The sequence below is a fragment of the Bufo gargarizans genome, chromosome 4 (assembly GCF_014858855.1).
Source record: "Bufo gargarizans isolate SCDJY-AF-19 chromosome 4, ASM1485885v1, whole genome shotgun sequence".
Lineage (NCBI taxonomy): Eukaryota > Metazoa > Chordata > Amphibia > Anura > Bufonidae > Bufo > Bufo gargarizans.
Window position 1 is genome coordinate 463,079,601 of NC_058083.1, and position 19,163 is coordinate 463,098,763.

Genomic DNA, 19,163 nt, shown 5'->3' on the forward strand with positions numbered 1-19,163 from the left:
AATAAACCTCATTTAAATTGCAAAAAGAACCTGAGTGCCTCAATACTTCATTCTCATGATAAATGGCTTAATAAGCCCTTGATTGGCACCGGTGACACACTTGAATAGAGTGCGGTTCCTCACTGTATTATAAGATGAGGCCCAAGGAGTGTGATGCAAAGTGGCACTTGTGAAACAGTCTCGCTTCATAGAAGTCAATGTCAATTGTTTCTGTTAGGCCACATTTTCATTCATTTGGGGAGAAAAAGGTGCACAATCGGAACTGCAGAAAGATTTCTTAACCGTCATACAGGATCCCCAGCGTATGATTTTGGCCAGGGCTACACGGTGAGATAAATGTCGTGCGACATTTTTTATAATGATAGTCAATGGTGACTGTGACACGACAGCTAAAAAAAAATCCATCCAAGTTGGATTTCTGTGCGATTCGACACCATTGACTATCATTACAAAAAATGTCGCACGACACCTGTCTCCGTGCAGCCCTGGCCTTGCTCCACAGAACCAAGAACGTGTAAAAGGCAGCTATACACGTGTTGCCATTACAACTCATTTTACCACTAATATTCACAAGATGTAATATTTCTTGGCATTTATAGACGTGTACATGTAATTTTACTTAAAATATCATGTGTTTGAGAACGCTCGCCCGAGGATTGTCATCTGGCGACTCCGCACGCGCGGCTACCACATAGCTGGTTTATGGTTTTCTCATTGCCCCTTCATTTTATGGTTTTAATTGAAAAGTTGCAGCAGGCTGGTGAATGGCTGCTAAACAAGTGATTTGCCGCTTCCAGCGGTGGGTCAAGCAGTCATGTAATTTGATGTGCTCCTTTTGAGGTGGGAGCTTGGTAGGATTCTAGATGGTGGCTTCCTCTTTGTGCACCATACATATGCCTTACAACATCCTGAGGATTTCTCCCTTTGTCTTGCAGTGTGGGAACTTTGCTGTTCTGGTGGATCTTCATGTTTTGCCTCAAGGCACCAGTAAAGACTCCAGCTGGTTTTCTGACCATGAGAAGGAGGTACAACAAAACCATTCCTACTTCAAAAGCCCATAGCTGCAGGGAAGAAATTGGACTGGTCTGATTTGCTCAGATCTCATTTTCATTGTTATGTTGAGACTACTGTGAATTATAACTAACCTTTAACAGCTCCTAGGGGACTATTAGACATGTGCTCTGTTTCCCTTCATTTAATGACTTTTCTCTAGTTTACTTTTTATTCTGCCTTTTCTCAGAAATGTGTTATGTTTCTGACTGCATTATGTTTAGTGCTTTGTTAAGCTGCTTAGCAGTTCATTACGTAGTTCTGCAATTACTCATCTCAGTTATTTAATTTTTTTTTATATTTTTGCATGTGATGTTTTTAGTTAATATTAATGGATTTCACTCAGAGGATGTGTAAAAAAAATATATATATATATTAATTTGTGCCTGCAAAATAGTAACCATGCGTGGGTTAAGTCATCATGTCATAAGTTACATTACATTAGTTCAATTACAATTACAATATATTAGGGTATATTAATGAGGAGCTGTCGCCTTTCTGACATGTCTGTTTTAGCAACTACTTGCATCCCCCTTGTAATAACGATTCTGAAGCATCTGTTCTTAGGCTCCACATTGTGCCATTCCTCCATTACTCCTGGTAGAATTTTAGGAATGAATTGCCAGCAGTCTGCAATAAGGATCCAGCTGGGTGTTTCCAGTTGGGGTGTGTCCCTGCACAGTCTGCTTCTGGCAGCACTGATTGGATAATGTCAGGCTGTGCAGGGACACCCCCAACTAGTAACACCCATCTGGATCTTTATTGCAGACTGCTGGCATTTAATTCATAACTTCTAGAAGGAATAACAAAGGAACGGTACAACATAGAAAATAAAATGCTCCAGAATTGTTATTACATGGGGAATGCAAGTAGAACCTAAAACAGACAAGTCTGGAGAGGGGACGGGTCCTTTTTAAGTTCCTATAGACACCAGTGTCTTTTATGTAAATGATGAAATATTTAAAGGGGTTATCTTGATAGTGATGACCCCCGCCGATCAGCTGTTTCAGAAAGCCACTCCGCTCACCAGAGCTCAGGTGAGCGCTAAGGCCTCCCGGCAGCTCACCAAGCACTGCACCGTACATCGTATAGTGGCAGTGCTTATTATTGCAGCTCAGTCCCATTGACTTGAATTGGGGTTGAGCTGCAACTAGGCCACGTGACCGATGTACGGTGACATCACCAGCCTAGGAAGAGGCTGCAACGATCAAGGACAACCAGCCTCTTCTATTAGCTGATCTGCAGGGGTCTCGGGTGTCAAAACACAGCAGATCTGATATTAACCTATCCGGAGGATAGGTCCTCAACATATTTTCCCAGATAACCCCCTTTAATACAATCAGTCCTTAAAACCTCACTTACAAGTTTGCAAAAGAGGTTTTTGTCTAGATTAGCCCCCACAACACAGGTTTATTTTTCTACACGCAAGTACAATAGTTTATCCTTTAAAGCCTTAGTACCAATGTTCTAAACCAAAGGAATTTGTTCTGACCACTCATTCCCTTTACTTAAAGGGGTTGTCCGGTTTCAGAGCTGAACCCGGACATAAACCCATCTTCACCTCTAACCTCTTTCATGCTCCAATGCTCTCCTTTGCCCTGCTATGAATTGCATATTTTTTGGAGATCCGGTGACGTGCCGTGCTCTCCATAGGGAATGCTATGTGGAGACTTCCGCCCAGCAGTGTCCCTGGTAATGTTACCGGCACTAATGGGCGGGCTTTAGCGCTGCCCTAGCCTGTAAAACAGCTAGGGTAGTGCTAAAGCCTGCCCATCAGAACCAGTGACGTCACCAGTAACACTGCTAGGCGGAAGCCTCCGCCTAGCATTGTGCCAATGTAAATCAAAAAGCCCTTGCCCTGTGTGATACAGCGCAGGGCAAGGGAGAGCATCGGAGCATGAAATGCTCTGATTCTCATAACAGAGGGGCCAAGATGGGGATATGTCCGGGTTCAGCTCAGAACCTGGACAACCCCTGTAAGCAAAACGTGGTTGTCACTGTGAAAACTCATCTCATTGTTATTACCCAGCTAAAGGTCTAGCCTATGACGTACTTTTTCTTCCGTCAAAAACACCTGATCTCTGACAGAAATGACACAAACTGATCATAACTGATGCTCAAAATAACATCCATTTTTTTTTCTGCTCTTCTGATGGATCAGAAGAATGGAAAAGCTAAAGGGTGATGTCAACTCAGCCATTATTTTTCATTAAAGAAGTTCTCACCAACAATCTCTAACGCTAGGTTCACACCTGAGCGTTTTACAGCGCGTTCAAACGCACTGTAAAACGCTCAACACATGAAAACCAATGCTTCCCTATGGTCCTGGTTCACACTTGAGCGTTGTACAGCGTGTTTGAACGCGCTGAAAAACGCCCTACGCTCAAAAAAGTTCTTGAGCTTCTTTGGGGCGTTTTGTCGCGCGTTCCCGTACATAGACTTTCGGGAACGCGCGACAATGGGCGTTCGCTTTTCTCTGTATGCGCGATTGTAAACGCCCGTACAATCGCACATACAGAGCGCTCTTTTCAGAACGCTCAGGTGTGAACCCAGGGTAAAAGTCTATAGATTGTAAATCGGTAATAATATGGATGAATAGCTAGGTTCCCCACCCTATCGCCTCTCCTCAGGTTCATTTAGTAAACTCAATGCCAGCACATGAGCCAGCCCTATGTCACCATATTGAAGTACTGCATGGCAAATGGGCGCACAAACATATTGTCCAACCATGGTATGTACTACAGATATGGTGCATGAGAATTAGGCCTCATGCGCACAACCGTATGTATTTTGCGGTCAGCAAAAATAACGGATGACGTACGCGTGCATTCCATATTTTGCGGAACAGCTGGCCCCTAATAGAACAATACTATCCTTGTCCGTTATGCGGACAATAATAGGACATGTTCTATTTTTTTTGCGGAATGGACATACGGAAATGGCAAGCATACGGAGTACCTTAGTTTTTTTCCCCGGACCCATTGAAATGAATGGTTCCGCATATAGTCCGCAAAAAAAAAAAAAAACTGAACGGACACGGAATGAAAATAAGTTTGTGTGCATGAGACCTTAGTAAGAAAGCACTTAGATAGAAGAGAATCAAGTACCACGTCATCTCTTTCAACAAAGCTGTTGACAAAATGCAAAAAGCACACAAAAATGACCTATGGTTGCCCCCAAAAAGCCAATTTTTTTTATAAATCACGTTGTGGGACAGGCTGCTACTACTAAAGCTTTACTACCTTGGATTAGCATTTTAATAAATTTTGACTGTACAATTTGTAAGTGCCTTAAGGCGCAAAACGGAAAAGGCTTAGAGCACTTGCACATCTGTATGTGTAACTCCCAGCAAACCCGGTGGATCTTAAATGTTTTTACTGCCTGGGGCAAAGACAGGTGCTGAGATCTGTGTACGAGAAGCTGTCTCTTAAGTATATGGAAGAAGGTCATAGTACTTAGTAACTATCTAGAGGTTAAATCAGCCATATTTGAGGTATATATGAGATCTCATTGTCTTGCCTACAGCTGTCTAATGAGACGCTCTGGTAATACCGTGGACTTCATAATCCATTTTAAACTGTCAATCTGAGGGAGATAATACAAGGTGTTCTGAGCTGTCAGCTAATTACCTGCCTTTCACAGGTGCAGATATTTTTTGCAGGTTGCCCTCTTTTATTTGCCTAAAGGGAATTAGTATGGATTTTTGAGGCTTTTGGGTTTTTATGGGTTTTGTTCATGTTTTTCTAATGACTCCTATAGTTTCTTCAATGTCTTCTGCAAACCATTACATAAACAAGGCAATCCGTAACAGGACCAATTGGAGTTTACGTTGTAAGGTCTGTGGACCTGTTTAGCTTTCACAATTTGTCAAAAGAGTCAAGTGGCAAGTCTTGATTGTATTTGACTAATCATACTTATGGCTTGATTGGACATGAAAACCCAAGAAAGTCTTCATATGGAATGATGATTCAAGAAACATTGGATTACAGTAAGATTTCTCCTAGTTCTAAGAACCAAATAACCCTCAACCTTCAACATGATGAACACTTATTTTTTCATTTCTCCTATTCATTGCCACAAGTGATTGTACTTGGAAGAGATGACGGGAAAAATATTGACAACCTCTAGGAACAAGCTAGACCATTCTAATCATCAAAATTCTAAAAACATCAACTAGTCAAAAAACACTAAGGTTAGGCTCACCCATTTTTTTTAGAGAAGGTTTGAGACACATTTTCCTGTAGGGGTTTCAGCCCGAAGCCAACAGGAAGGAAAAGTATTAGCCTATGTTCACAAGTAGGGCTGCAGCTAACGATTATTTGAATAATCGATTAGTTGCCGATTAATTACTACGATTAATCGATTAATCGGAAAAAAACGACAAAATTACAAAACAGAGAGGTTTATATGATCTTACTTGAAAAATTATGTTCAAAGGCCATATTAAAACAAATTGTGGACGACACTATTATGGGGGATCTGTGGACGACACTTATGGGGGATCTGTGGACGACACTTATGGGGGATCTGTGGACGACACTTATGGGGGATCTGTGGACGACACTTATGGGGGATCTGTGGACGACACTTATGGGGGATCTGTGGACGACACTATTATGGGGGATCTGTGGACGGCGTAGTTATGGAGAGGGGGGTCTGTGGACGGCGTAGTTATGGAGAGGGGGATCTGTGGACGGCGTAGTTATGGAGAGGGGGATCTGTGGACGGCGTAGTTATGGAGAGGGGGATATGTGCACTGTTATGGGCATAACAGTGCACAGACCCCCCTCCCCATAGCAGTGCCATAGACAGATCCTCCCCATAGCAGTGCTATACACAGACCCCCCCTTCCCATAGCAGTGCCATAGACAGATCCCCCCTCCCCCTTCCCCCTAACAGCCCCGGCCCCGATGCTTGCATCTTTATTTTACCTTTTTACAATGACGCTCCCGCTCCTGTAACAGCCAGGCAGAGCGGACGGCGGCGTAACGTCACTCAATCACGTGACGCGCCTGCTCCGCCCACTTCATGAATGAAGGAGGCGGAGCAGGCGTGTCACGTGAGTGAGTGACGTTACGCCGCCGTCCGCTCTGCCTGGCTGTTACAGGAGCGGGAGCGTCATTGTAAAAAGGTAAAATAAAGATGCAGCGACCGCCCGAATAGCAACGAATCGGCGATTATTCGATAACTGGATTCGTCAACAACGAATCCAGTTATCGAATATAATCGATTACATCGATTAATCGTTGCAGCCCTATTCACAAGAGTTTAGAAATTTGGCAGGCTGTTCAGGCAGAAGAACAACCTTTCAGGTAGTCTGTCATACAAAACTACTGACAGCGCTAGGTAGGCGCCAGGGAGAGCAGAATAAGCATAACATTTTGTAGAGATTTTATTATCAGGAGTAACGTGAATATGAATTTTTATTGTGCTCCTGCAAGTGCCCAGGAGGCAGAGCTTCACTTTGCTGTCCTTTGCACCCACTCCTATATACTTTGAATACAACTATAGTATTTAGTAACCGGGAGGCCACTATATCTGTCACAGGCAAGGGTCTATGAAGCAGCCTAATGCAGGGAGCACAGCACAGTGTATCAACGCCCCCTGGATGTTTACAGGAGCAGAACCTGGCAGAAAAAAAGTTCAGATTCACACTACTCCTCATAAAAGCTCTACAAAAAGTATGTTTCTCCTGCTCTCCCTAGACCCCTATCTAGCACCTTCAGCAGTTTTGCACTGTCAAAACTGCTGACAGACTCCAAGCTACAATGTACTGCAAGGTAATTCCCATGATATGGGAAAACCATCCATAGAGTATTAAACTGTGACCTCATATGTATGACTTAAGTAACACAACAATATAATAAGACTAGCGTACTAAAAAAACAAATATGGTTATGTATATATAATAGATAAACATCAGATAAAGACACTTTGGACTGAAATACAGTATAAAGCATAAAGGATCAAAATGTGAAACTAAGAAATTGACCTATTCCTCTATACCATTGTGTCCCATGGGTATTGCTGATAACTGTTTCCCTTGCCATGGGGGCGTCTTCCAGGTAAAGCGTTATGTGCAGCACACTGCTCATATCAGACCTCCTGAATAATATTCTTATTGATTTCCTTCTCAGGAAGTTTGTTTGTTACTTAAAGACACAATTGATACCAGAGTGAAGCATCACATTGAAAGCCGAAGACAGCAGGGCCAAGTAAAACACAAGGAATGTACACAGGCCAGTCCACTGTTTCTGAAAGGTAAGTGTTTGCCCTCACCTGAACATTAGGGTGAAACTGGGGGTCTTGCATATTTAAAAGAGTTTTCCGAGTTTTTAGTGCTGATGACCTATCCTCCGCATAGATCATCAGTATCTGATCAGTGGGGGTTCGACACCCGGGACCCTCACCGATCAGCTGTTTGAGAAGGCAGTGACGCTTCTGTGTTCATCTGTCACGTGGCCTAAGAGCAGCTCAGCCCCATTGAAGTGATACCAAGCACAGCCGCTATACAGTGTATGACGTTGTGCTTAGTAAGCTGCGAGAAGGGAGCGGTGCTTATGCCTTCTCAAAACAGCTGATCCTGGGTGTCGGACCCCCACTAATCAGATACTGATGACCCATCCTGAGAATAGGTCATCAGTATAAAAATCAGGGAAAACCCTTTTACATTTTTCAATAACATTCAATACTGTTGATACATAAAATGACAATTCAAGACCTTGTGAAAAAAATATGTTTAAGGCCTCATGCACACAGCCGTTGTTTTGGTCTGCATCCGAGCCGCAGTTTTGGCGGCTCGGATGCGGACCCATTCACTTCATTGAGGCCGCAAAAGATGCGGACAGCACTCCGTGTGCTGTCCGCATCCGTTGCTCCGTTCCATGGACCCGCAAAAAAAATATAACCTGTCTTATTCTTGTCTGCGCTTTGCGGACAAGAATAGGCAGTTATATTAAATGCTGTCCGTGCCATCCGTGTTTTGCGGATCCGCGATTTGCGACGGTCATGTGCATGTAGCCTAATTGTGTGAAAAAATAAATAAAAATTATAGAAAACAGAGGTGGATGTAAGTGGAACTTATTGAGATTGGTCCACGGTATCTAGTGTGCCCTGTTCTTTTTAACATACTTACAAAAAAAGGGTGTGTGAAATAAAAATCTCAATATATGCAAGTGATACACATCTGTAAGGTGACATCTGCAATATCTGGGAAATTCCTGAATTTCCGTAAAATGTCTTGTGTGAACGAGCCCCTGGGTGCAGTATCAAGCATGCACTGTAGTATATGCCTACTATTTCCAGTAATTTTTATATATCAGCATCTTTTAAGAAAAATGTATTTTCATGTTATTACAGCTTTTTCTAGCTCTATGATAATTTGCATTTGGCTTGCTATGAAACTGCAGGGGGAAGAAACTTCTACGTACGTGGGTGCAATGTGACATTTTCCTAGAAGAGCTAATTAATGCAAGTAAAACAATTAATTTTTCACGGTGGATATCTGAAGGCAGGGATTTTTGCATTTTCGACATTTGCTACAATTGCACAACTTTCTGATTCACATAATTGCATTATTGTTCTCATGTGAAAACTTACAGCAGTTTGTGCTAATAGTTTAGTCAGTGGTCGGCTCTGGGAAATTACTCATTTTATATTTAGTAAATGAAAAACTAGAGATGTGGAAGAATACAGTAATTATATCTGAGCCCTACGCTCCTGTTAATGTAAGAGGAGAGGTCTATAGGTGGCCATACACATTATAGCAATGTTGGTTAAACCCACTGAGATCATTGGGATTGGCCAGCCCTCTAATGCTGGGGTGCACAATGTATTCTGGGCGGAGAGCCACAATGTTAGATTGAATCGATCAGGTAAATTTTCTGAATAAGATTCCATGTAAGTGTACATGAGGAATAAAGCTATTTCTGGCTATTATATGACTTGGATCTAGCATTTTTTTAGCAGTTTGCCCGGCCATGCCCGTATTGCGGCACGCAAACAGTAGGTCCGCAATATAGGGCACCGGCGATGTGCACACCGTATCACGGATGCAGACCCATTCACTTGAATGGTTCTGCAATCTGGAAGGAGCGGAGGCACAGAACCCCATCGCAGCATTCCTTAGTGGGTCCTTAGGGTTTCTGTCTATGCCTCTGCACATCAACAAAATGTTCTATTTTTTTTGCGATGCGGACGGATCATGAACCTGTTCATGGATGGTGCCCATGCATTGGGGACCGCACCAATGCACAGAACGACCAGCACACATTCGTGTGCATGAGCCCTAAATCTATATTTTTTCCTGAGCTAGTGGGTGGATACTAATAGGTATCATGTATGCCCATAGACTACATATGGAGAAACGGGATAATATGCAGCAGTAATGGAGTGCATTATACAACAGTACTGAGTACTTTAGATGTGAATACAGCAGTAAATTAAGACAGTAAATCAAGACAGTAAATCATTTACAAACCAGCAGTCTCTGTCAGTCTCTGCCTGTCTCCAGCAGCCCCTCCCTTCTTCTCCTCCTCTCCCTTCCGATCCACATAGACTTCTATGTAATCTGATCCTTCAGTGAGCAGGCAGCCCGTGTTCCAGTGAGGATGGATCTATGCAGTGAATTGAGATTGAAGAAGAGGGTGAGCAGGAGAGGAGTCTTATAAAATGAGATATATTACAAAGCTTCTTATATTCCCCTGCACTATTCGTTTATGATAAAAAATAAAATAAAAAGCAGTTACTCTTTAAAGGGATTTTAAAATGAAAGATATTTTTGACCTATTGAAAGTATATGCTATACATTTCTGAATTGTGCCAGTTCCAGCTCAAGGACTCCACCCCCTTGATTTTGTACTCCACAAAGAAAGAGGTCGTGCATTGTCCATTGTAGTTTATGGAGTTCCTCACAGGGATCAGGAGAGCCCTTGGGTGCATCTTATAAAGTGAAATATATGATATATATCTTGATCCTTTAAATACTTCTGTAAAAAGCATGTTATAGTATTTCTCTAAGAAATTGTTCTAAGATATAAAGTAATCCTCTATACCCAGGATAAGGGACAAGCATCAGATTGGTGGGAGCCTGACTACAGGGACCCCCAGTGGTCACAAGAATTGGGGTCCTGAGTCACTGAATGAAAGGCGCAGTGGCTGAGCATGTGCGCTCCATGTCTCTATGGGACTGGAGATAGGCAAGTGGTGGGGTTCAGGTTATATCCTGGTACAAACCCTTTAATTCAGTATCAGAGATATGACAACGCTTCCCTCCTTTTATTTATATTTTTGACCCGTTTCCTCCGTTTTTCAGTTCTCCATTTGTTCCTTTGAGAAGTTAATTAAGAAGAGGAGATATTTTCTATAGAAGTCTATTATTCTTTAATTCTATAGTATTTCCTAGAGGTCGCTTTGATATATTTTTTTTTTTACCTTGCAATTAAAATGTTTATCTACAGTTTCAAAGAACAGACAGGAGGATAGCTGCTTTCTTTGCACGGGACTACAAAGTGATACACATTTTTATTTTCTCTCGAATGAAATGAACACTCTTGATGTGTTCGATATAATAATCAACCCAAGCGAGTAGTCCTGCCTTGTTGGTAAACTGTGTGAAGGAGACTTTGGAACATCCGATACATTTGTTCTGCGTCATTGCCCAAGGCATCCGGACCATTAGGTATGCAGATGACCTCATTCGGGACTTTGTGCCATTCAGACATCCTATAGAGACCTTTAGAGTCTGAAACCCAAAACTTGGTTGTAAGGCTTTGACCATAATTACAGAGATAATTTCCTGGAATGCGAAGCTTGTGGCGGGACTTTTCGTTCCTTTTTATACAACGATAAATATCAAACTACTTGATGTACTTATTCTTAGCAGGTACATTTTATAAGATAGTAATTGCTCTTCTACAGCTCATATTTGCATGATTTTTTAATGCAGCTACTTTTTTGTGAAGACTTTTATTATTCATTTTAGCAAAAAAGTCAGTAAGGCTTGGAAAATGCTCAAGTTGTGATATTACTATTGCTTATAACATGGAAGGAAAGATGGTTGGCAGTGCTGTGGGTACTTTACTTATTGTATCATTTACTAGTTTTTGCTTTTATAGATTGTGTATTAAATCAGTAGAGCATACTTGCTTACTCCAGTAGAGATCCATCTGTTTCATACCCATACAATCCATTTCCATTGCCTAGCTAAACCATTAGCAGAATAAAGACCCTCTCACATAGCGTTTATGTGCTTGGCCTGAAGGATATATTTGGATAACAAGATTCTGCAGGCCAAACGTCTGCCAATAGATCGTCCTTTTTGCACACATTTTACTAGTAAGGGATGCATGTATTCATGGCTTTATAGGGCAATGATGAGGCTTAGGCCTTAGAACATATTGTTATGACGGTGGTCCATGCCCAACGTGCTCCATCTGCCATCGTGCCCCCCGCTCCTGCCGTTCCTAGCCATCAGTGCAGGCTATGTTTTCTGCAGACTGTCTTCTGTAGGCTTGTGCTTTGGAAGGACTTCTGGCCTGTTCCCTAGGTTTGACATGTGCTCATTCTTGGCATCTTAAATGGCCAGCATGCACATCGAAATGCGCCCCTAGCCAATGACTGGCTTTCCCTGGTACTTAAGCTTTAGCTTTCCTAGTGTTTAGTAACCAGCGAAGGTGCGCCTTCTTGTCTGACTACCCATGTACCGTGCTTAGCCTGGCTATTGTCTTCCTCCTTTCCCCGATCTTGGATTTGGTATTTGGATTACGCATGTACTCAGCCTGCCCTGACCCTGGAATGTATTCAGGCTTCGCCTAATGCCTGACTCCTCAGTACTACGCACTGGTGTCTTTGACCCGCGTGGTTCAGCCAGTAGGATCTCAGGAGGTAGCGACCTGGTAGCTCCCCTGTAGCGACGTCCAGATCCTTGTATAGGGGTTGAAGGGTGGAAAGCAGGGGACTTCGAGGATAATAGCTTTAGAGAAAGCCCAAAACCAAATCCGTTAGTTGGTACATTGGGTCCTAACCCATTGGCCCTAACACATATGCTTGAAACATAAATATGGCTGTCATCACTGGCTACTTAGATGTTGTTCTTATCTGTGTTGGAGGCTCTAGAAGGGCTTCCACTGCAGATTCTGCAAATAATTGTAAACAGAATAGCACAACATGCTTTGATATTTTGGCCACTAAAATGACGGACTCCATGACAAACAGGTCCCATTATAGTCAGTGGGGTTTGTTGGATGCAGCTGGTGACAGATCAGTATTTGAGTTGCCTTCTCTTTGTATGTTCCTGTGATAGCACAGAAGCACAGAATACATAATGTAGATGTGAACAAAGCCGTGGGGCTTATCCACAGAAGCGATGTTAACGTCCATGTGCTATCCATGTGTAGAATAGACAACACATGGACTGAACACTGACACATTATAGTCAGTAGGGAATCTGCATGTTCAATTTGCCACACAGATGATCAGTCCATGCAGAGGAAATCATGGCATGCACTACTTTGGTCCAGTTTTTGCACAAGAGAATGGATTTGTGAGAACTTCACACAGAACGGACTTCACACAGACACTATCCAAGTGCGGTTCATTTTAAATCGACCATTTTTAGCGCCCTGAACACTAGCGGGTTTTACATTGCTCCTCTGAATATAGCTTTAGACAGTAACTCTTATAATAATATCAAAGTGTAACTAGGGAAAGCTCTCCTGTAGTTTGTTCATCAACACCCCAGCCTTTTGATCAAGTGCTATGAATTTTCAGGTTCTGTCCAGAATTACATGGTAGTGTTTCGTTTTGTTAAACATACTTTTATAGATCTAGCCTAAAGGTATGATCATACGTCTCAGATTTGCCATAGGCATTTCCAACCTATATTTACAAGAGGATCTACAGCAGAAATCTAGATATCTGTTGGAGATGTGCCAGTGGATACGAACGAGGACTAGCCCAATTTAATGGTGGTGTTCATTTGTCCTCCTCTATGGTATCCATGAGAAAAATTAGCAGATCCTCAGAATCGTCCTGAACATCCCCCAAAGTGTTTACATCTACTTCACAATGTAGAATGAGCAAGGGTATGCATACAGGTGAGGGGCCCCTAGCGAATATTAAATTGGAGTTGACAAATGGTGCAGGTTAGGGACAGGAGGAGGACTTTGTGCTCATTTGCCCTGAATTTCTTTTCCATGATCTTTCAGTTATTTCCCCACACTGAGGTTTGGTAATGGGGCCAACCTATGCCCTTTCTGATAGCTAAATGCTCATCTTGGCATATTTCAGTTTAATGTATTGGAATTTGAAATATTTTTAAAAACAAATAGATTTTTCTTGCATTGATTATCTAATCTATTTGCATCTGCAGGATAAAACCAAACCCCCCACAAACCCTTTTCTGTACACCTAGCTTTATTTAGCTGTTTTAATGCCGTTACAAAGCGATTAAGCAGCACGCTGGGTCTACAGCCGCAGTAATGGGATCTCTGCTCACTCAACACATGGAAGTGTTACATACGGAACGTGTCAGACTGCTGAGTCAGTTCTGCAACACTCCTACTGTGAGAACGGTCTTCAGGTGCTTGTCATACCCGACCTGTAAGAACCATTGACCACAGTGCAGCTCGGAGGGAAACTGAAACACAATACGCCGAAAACATGACCAGTTAAGAGCTCTTATATCTGTAAGTTTATATAATGAACCAGTTTAAGCATTTTCTTTGTTTACAAGGAATTTGCCTGTAGGAATTTATTTGCAATATGTTGCATTCAGAAACTTTCCATCTAGCTCCCTTATCCGCTAAATGAATACCGTCAACTGCGTCTATTAACTGGTGTCAACTAGACTGGCAAAAACAATGGGCAGGGATGAGGAAAACGGGAAAAACAGAACTAAACGGTTAATGCCTGAAAAGTGCAGCACTCACTTAAAGGGGTTCTCTATGATTTTAAAATGGCCTCCATCAACCTGTCCTAGAATGTGAGCAGGACTGGTTGCCTCCACTTGCAGAGCTGCCTAATGTGGTTAAGGAGATGGGGCCTCTCTATACTGCTCTACAATTGATGGTAATGATCCTATACTGCCAGGGGCGGGCTTGGCATTTCTGGGGCCTCAAGCAGAGTTATATATGGGGGCCATAATCAGGACAGCCAGCCAGGAATTGCTATTCTCGACAGTGGTTCCCATTCTGTCCACAGCCGTATCTGCGTCCTTAGGCCAATTCTACCTTTTCTGTTGTCGGAGGTGAAGACTGAAATGGTCCCCCCCCCCCCACAACGTGCCAAATTCTCAATCTAACCCATGTCCCTCAGCCCTACTGCTAAAGGCATATTTGATTTGGACATTACATAAGGCACTACATACCTCTTACATCCAATGAGGTCTCCTCGGATGTAGACATTCTCTTTCCTCACCTTCTCCATTCGAACCAGACCGCCATAATGATTTATTCCAGCCACAACTCGTCTCTCAAGAGTTTACCACACAGACATGTTAGATTCCTCACTTTTCCCTCATTCTCCCTCTCCTGGTGCACCAACAGTACTTACTGCTGCTACCCCCAATATTGTGCCGCTGTGCTCCCCAATGCCCCCAAATACTATACTTACAAAATAACAGTGCCATACAGATAGTCCCCAAAGTGCTCCTAAAAGTCCCACCAATAGTAATAATTATATCCCAGGTTGCCCTCACTAGTAGTAGTGCCTGCTACAGTGCTGCTAATAGTGATAATGCTGCCCAAGAGTGCCCCCATTAGTAGCAATGCCATTGCCCAAGTAGTCCCTCCTGCATTTTTATAATGGCTCCCAGTAGTGCCCCCTGTATTTTTATAATGCCTCCCTGCAGTGACTCCTGTATTTTTATAGTGCCCCCTGTATTTTTATAATGGCCCCCAGTAGTGCCCAGTGTAATTTTATAATGCCCCCTGTATTTTTATAATGCCCCCAGTAGTGTCCCAGTGTATTTTTATAATATGTTCCCCCAGTAGTCCCTGTGTATTTTTATAATGACCACGGTAGTGCCCCTCTGCATTTTTAGAATGCCCCCCAGAAAACTGCAGGCCTAGTGCCACCCTTTTTCTGTGCTAGATTGAGGCAGGTACTGCTTCATGCATCAGACCTGCCTCTCTAGACAGAGGAAAAAAGGGTAGCGCAGAACATATTTTGGACATTCAGTCCTTTTTACAAGGACTTTGGTAGTTTTACTGTAGTAATCATGGCTCACAAATAATAGCGCCACAAACCGTTTAGTACTATGTATAATTTTCCTTTATCAGTAACTAACAAAATACGGCAGTGATTTGGAATCAGAACTTCCACCGTCCAGCCACCTTCTCTTTCACAGCGCTTGCTGTTGCTGCTTACTTTCTCTTGGAGTCACTTGTCTCCTCTCCGCTCTTGTGTTTGAACAATAAGGCAATTGTGTTTCGGCAGAAGTTTTCTACAGTGTTCAGGTAACCCATTGACTACCCAGCCTTGTTTCTTATGCTTTCTGTCTCTCATTGTTGAATGTTGTCCGCCTTGACCCTTTTCTCTGGTACTTTGCTCCTACAGCATCACACACAGCCTAGTTACCTGGCGTTTACCTAACCTAACTATGAAAGAGAAGGTGGCCAGACGGTGGAAGTTATGATTCCACTGGGGTCCTGAGTTTGAATTCGATCAGGGACAACATCTGCATGGAGTTTGTATATTCTCCCCGTATTTGCGTGGGTTTCCACTGGGTACTCCGGTTTCCTCCCACATTCCAAAAAAAAATACAAATAGGCAAAGTGGCTTCCTTTGAAATTGACCCTAGTGTGCGTTGTGTGTTGGGGTTCAGCGTCTATAAGGCAGCCACCGACTTCCCTGGGAGTCACCCAGTCATTGTCATTTACCTCTTTGCGGGCTTGTGTCTTTGGAAGTCTAGGATTTGTGGTGAAAAAATAGGTTACCACAGACTCTGGACCCCAATGACCAGCTGCATACAACCTAATTGAAACACAGTTCACATTTTGGTGCGTGATACCTATGTGATAATTTTCATTTATTAAACAAGAAATGTATGTAGTAATTTCATATGCCCATCATATGGATGAAGCTATCTGATCAGGAAGCTCATGTACATGGATGCAGCATTTTATAAAACTGGGTCATTATCACCTGTGGTGGCTGTCACCCTCAAGGCAAGTCCAGATAGTGCAAGTGTCACCATTTCTTTCATATATGTAAAAACTATAGGACTTTTTAAAGGGGTTGTTATTCATATTTCCTGGTCACTGAGATGGTCGCACATGCTCAGTTTCATCCTTCAGCTGCCTCCTGAGCTGTGATAGGGAGAGCATGGACACGCCCCCTGAGCTGCAGCAGAAAAGACACTCCCCTTGAGTGGTCAGCTTGATATAAATGTAGCCGAGCAATAAATGGAGAAATCTCAGGGCTGGTTCTAGTTTTATTAGAAAGAGTATGCCATGTCTGATGTCTTTATGATGTCTGATTTAAATTTTTTACATCAGTCATGGGATAACCCCTTTAAGAATTATTTACATTGGTCGAGGAGCTTGGAAGCCTTGCTAGCTAGACTCAGCTAGTCATCATATCATATTCTATGAAGGTCACTTCCCAGTTCATCTTTTGTTTTTCACCTATTAGAAATGGTCACATATCCAATTATATGCATTTAATCTTGGGGTTTCTGGATTGTATGTCTACGATAAACAGATGGAATAGACGGTGGTATGGCCGAAATCCTAACTACATCATGGTAGCAATTTGTGAACCAGAAGTGTGTTCTCAGTGTGCATTTCCACAAAACAGCAGCTGCTTATGCTGTGGCTTCTTTATAACCCTCAATGAAACTCTGTCTAGCGCACTTCATATGATGGAAAAAAAAGTAAGAAGCCCATTTAGACCAGACAGCATCTACAGATGTAGTGAAAAGGGTTTTCCAGGATCCTCTGGATAGTTCATCAATATCAGATCGGCGGGGTGCAACATCTGGGACCCCCACCAATCGGCTGTTTTGAGAAGGCAGCAGCACTCCTTCTCGAAGCTCACCAAGCACAGCGCCGTACATTGTATAGCGGCAGTGCTTGGTATTGCGCTAATCCTAGACCAAGTGATCAATGAACATGTCGTCACTCGGCCTTGGAAAAGCAGAGAAAAGGCTGCGGCGCTCACTGTAGTGCCTTCTCAAACAGCTGATCAGTGGGGGACCCGGGTGTTGGACCCCCGCCGATCAGATACTGATGACCTATCCTGAGGATAGGTTATCAATAGGCAAATCTTGGAAAACCCCTTCAAGGTTAACCTGACACTTAAGAGGTTAAATACATAGTTGAAGCAATTTTTAAATTGACACAGAAGTCATTGATATTTTCAAGTAAAGGTTTGCGATGACTCTGCACACAGCCGCCGTTGACCATGTGGCCACAGTATGCAGGCGCGGACCCATTCACTTGTAAGGAATCCGCGATCCACATCCGATGTTCCGCACCGCAAAAAAGTAGTGCATGCACTACTTTTTTTGTGGTGCCTCCGTTCTGCACCGTACCTTCCGGAATGCAGAACCAATCCAGTAAATGGGTCTGCATCCCTGATGTGTTACGCAAGCGGCTGGTGGCTGTATATTGCCGAGCCGCAATCTGGACACCAGCCAACAATGGCCGCGGGCATGAGGCTTAAGACATACTTGTCAAGTTAAGTTTTGCTACATATATATGTATCATTTACTGTCCGTTATTGGTTATTTTTGATGGTAAAAGATAGATGGCGTGATCTGGTAAATAGCAAGTCTTCTTTGAAAGCCCTAATTTAAGAGTATAGGTAGGTAGGTAATTTCCTAACATTTCACTATGTATAGTCTAAAAATGGCGTGCAAATAACTGACAGAAATTTTTTTTCTACCATTAACCCTAGATACAGCATTTATTTCTTTTATTTGCTTATATAGCACCAAGATAGGGACAAGACAAGGATAGGCATTGTTACAATGGCTCCGCAAAAAAACAAACGAATGCAACACAGACGTCACACGGACGTCATCCACATTTTTTGTGGATCCGCATTTTGAGGACAAAATACATACAGTTGTGTGAATGCACTCTTAGAGTGTGGGGGGAAACTAAAGTACCCAGAGGAAAGCCACACAAACACAGGGAGAACAAAGTCCATGCAGATTCCATGTTGTCCTTGGTTGGATTAAAACCTAGGACCTCCGCCCTGCAAGGCATCAGTGCTAAACTCTGAGCACCGTGCTGCCTATTACTGACCATATAAAGATCCTGGAGCCAAATTCCTGAGATAGTCTTCTTGTCAGGTTTGGATAATAGTGCAAAAAGTTTTTTGCACTTAGTGTCCATTAAACATGCGCCAAGTGCTAGAGAAGTTGATGATACCAGGTACATAGTAATAATGTACCAAAGCTGTCAAAGGGGTTTTTCCATGCTTAAGGGTCCATTCAGACGTCCGTAGAATGGGTCCAGAGCCTTTCCACAATTATGCGGAATGGATGCGGACCCATTCATTTTCAATGGGGCCAGAAAAGATGCGGACAGCACACAGTGTGCTGTCCGTATCTGCATTTCTGGTCCGCGGCTTCGCAAAAAAGTAGAACATGTCCTATTCTTGTCTGCAGCTGCGGTCAAGAATAGTAATCCTCTATTGAGTGCCGGCGATGTGTGGAGTCAGTGTTTTGCGGTCCACAATATGCAGACCGCAAAACACTACGGACGTCTGAATGGACCCTAAAGCGGTTTTCCAGGATTTTGATACCAAGTTTCTATACAATTTGTGGCACTGTGCTTGGTAAGCATGGAGAAGGCTGCAGCACTCACAGGAGCTCCGGTGCCTTAACAGGCAGCTGGTTGTCGGGGGTCCTGGGTGTTGGACCTCCCCCCGATCAGATACTGATGACCTATCCTGAGAATAGTATCCGTATCAAAATCCTGGAAAACCCCTTTAATGTGAAAATTAAACATAATCTAGTACATGACAATCTCTCTCTAACAAAGCTAGAACCAGCCCTGTACCTCACATGGATCCAGAGATCTCCCCTTTCATTGCTCTGCTAGATTTATTTTAGGCTGGGAGCTCAGAAGGCATATCCTTTCTGCTGCAGATCTCTCCCTATC

The 19,163-nt window shown here is 43.0% G+C and overlaps 1 protein-coding gene across 3 annotated transcripts in view; it reads left to right on the plus strand.

The window, feature by feature from the left end:
• The window catches only part of LOC122934452 (SLX4 interacting protein), a 200,349-nt gene that overhangs the window by 97,003 nt on the left and 84,183 nt on the right, over window positions 1-19,163 (plus strand). For all 3 annotated transcript variants that reach the window (XM_044289923.1, XM_044289926.1, XM_044289924.1), the window contains exons 3-4: window positions 936-1,025; window positions 7,188-7,311. In XM_044289923.1, the coding sequence (XP_044145858.1) occupies window positions 936-1,025; window positions 7,188-7,311 (214 nt within the window). The remainder of the gene's footprint in view (window positions 1-935; window positions 1,026-7,187; window positions 7,312-19,163) is intronic.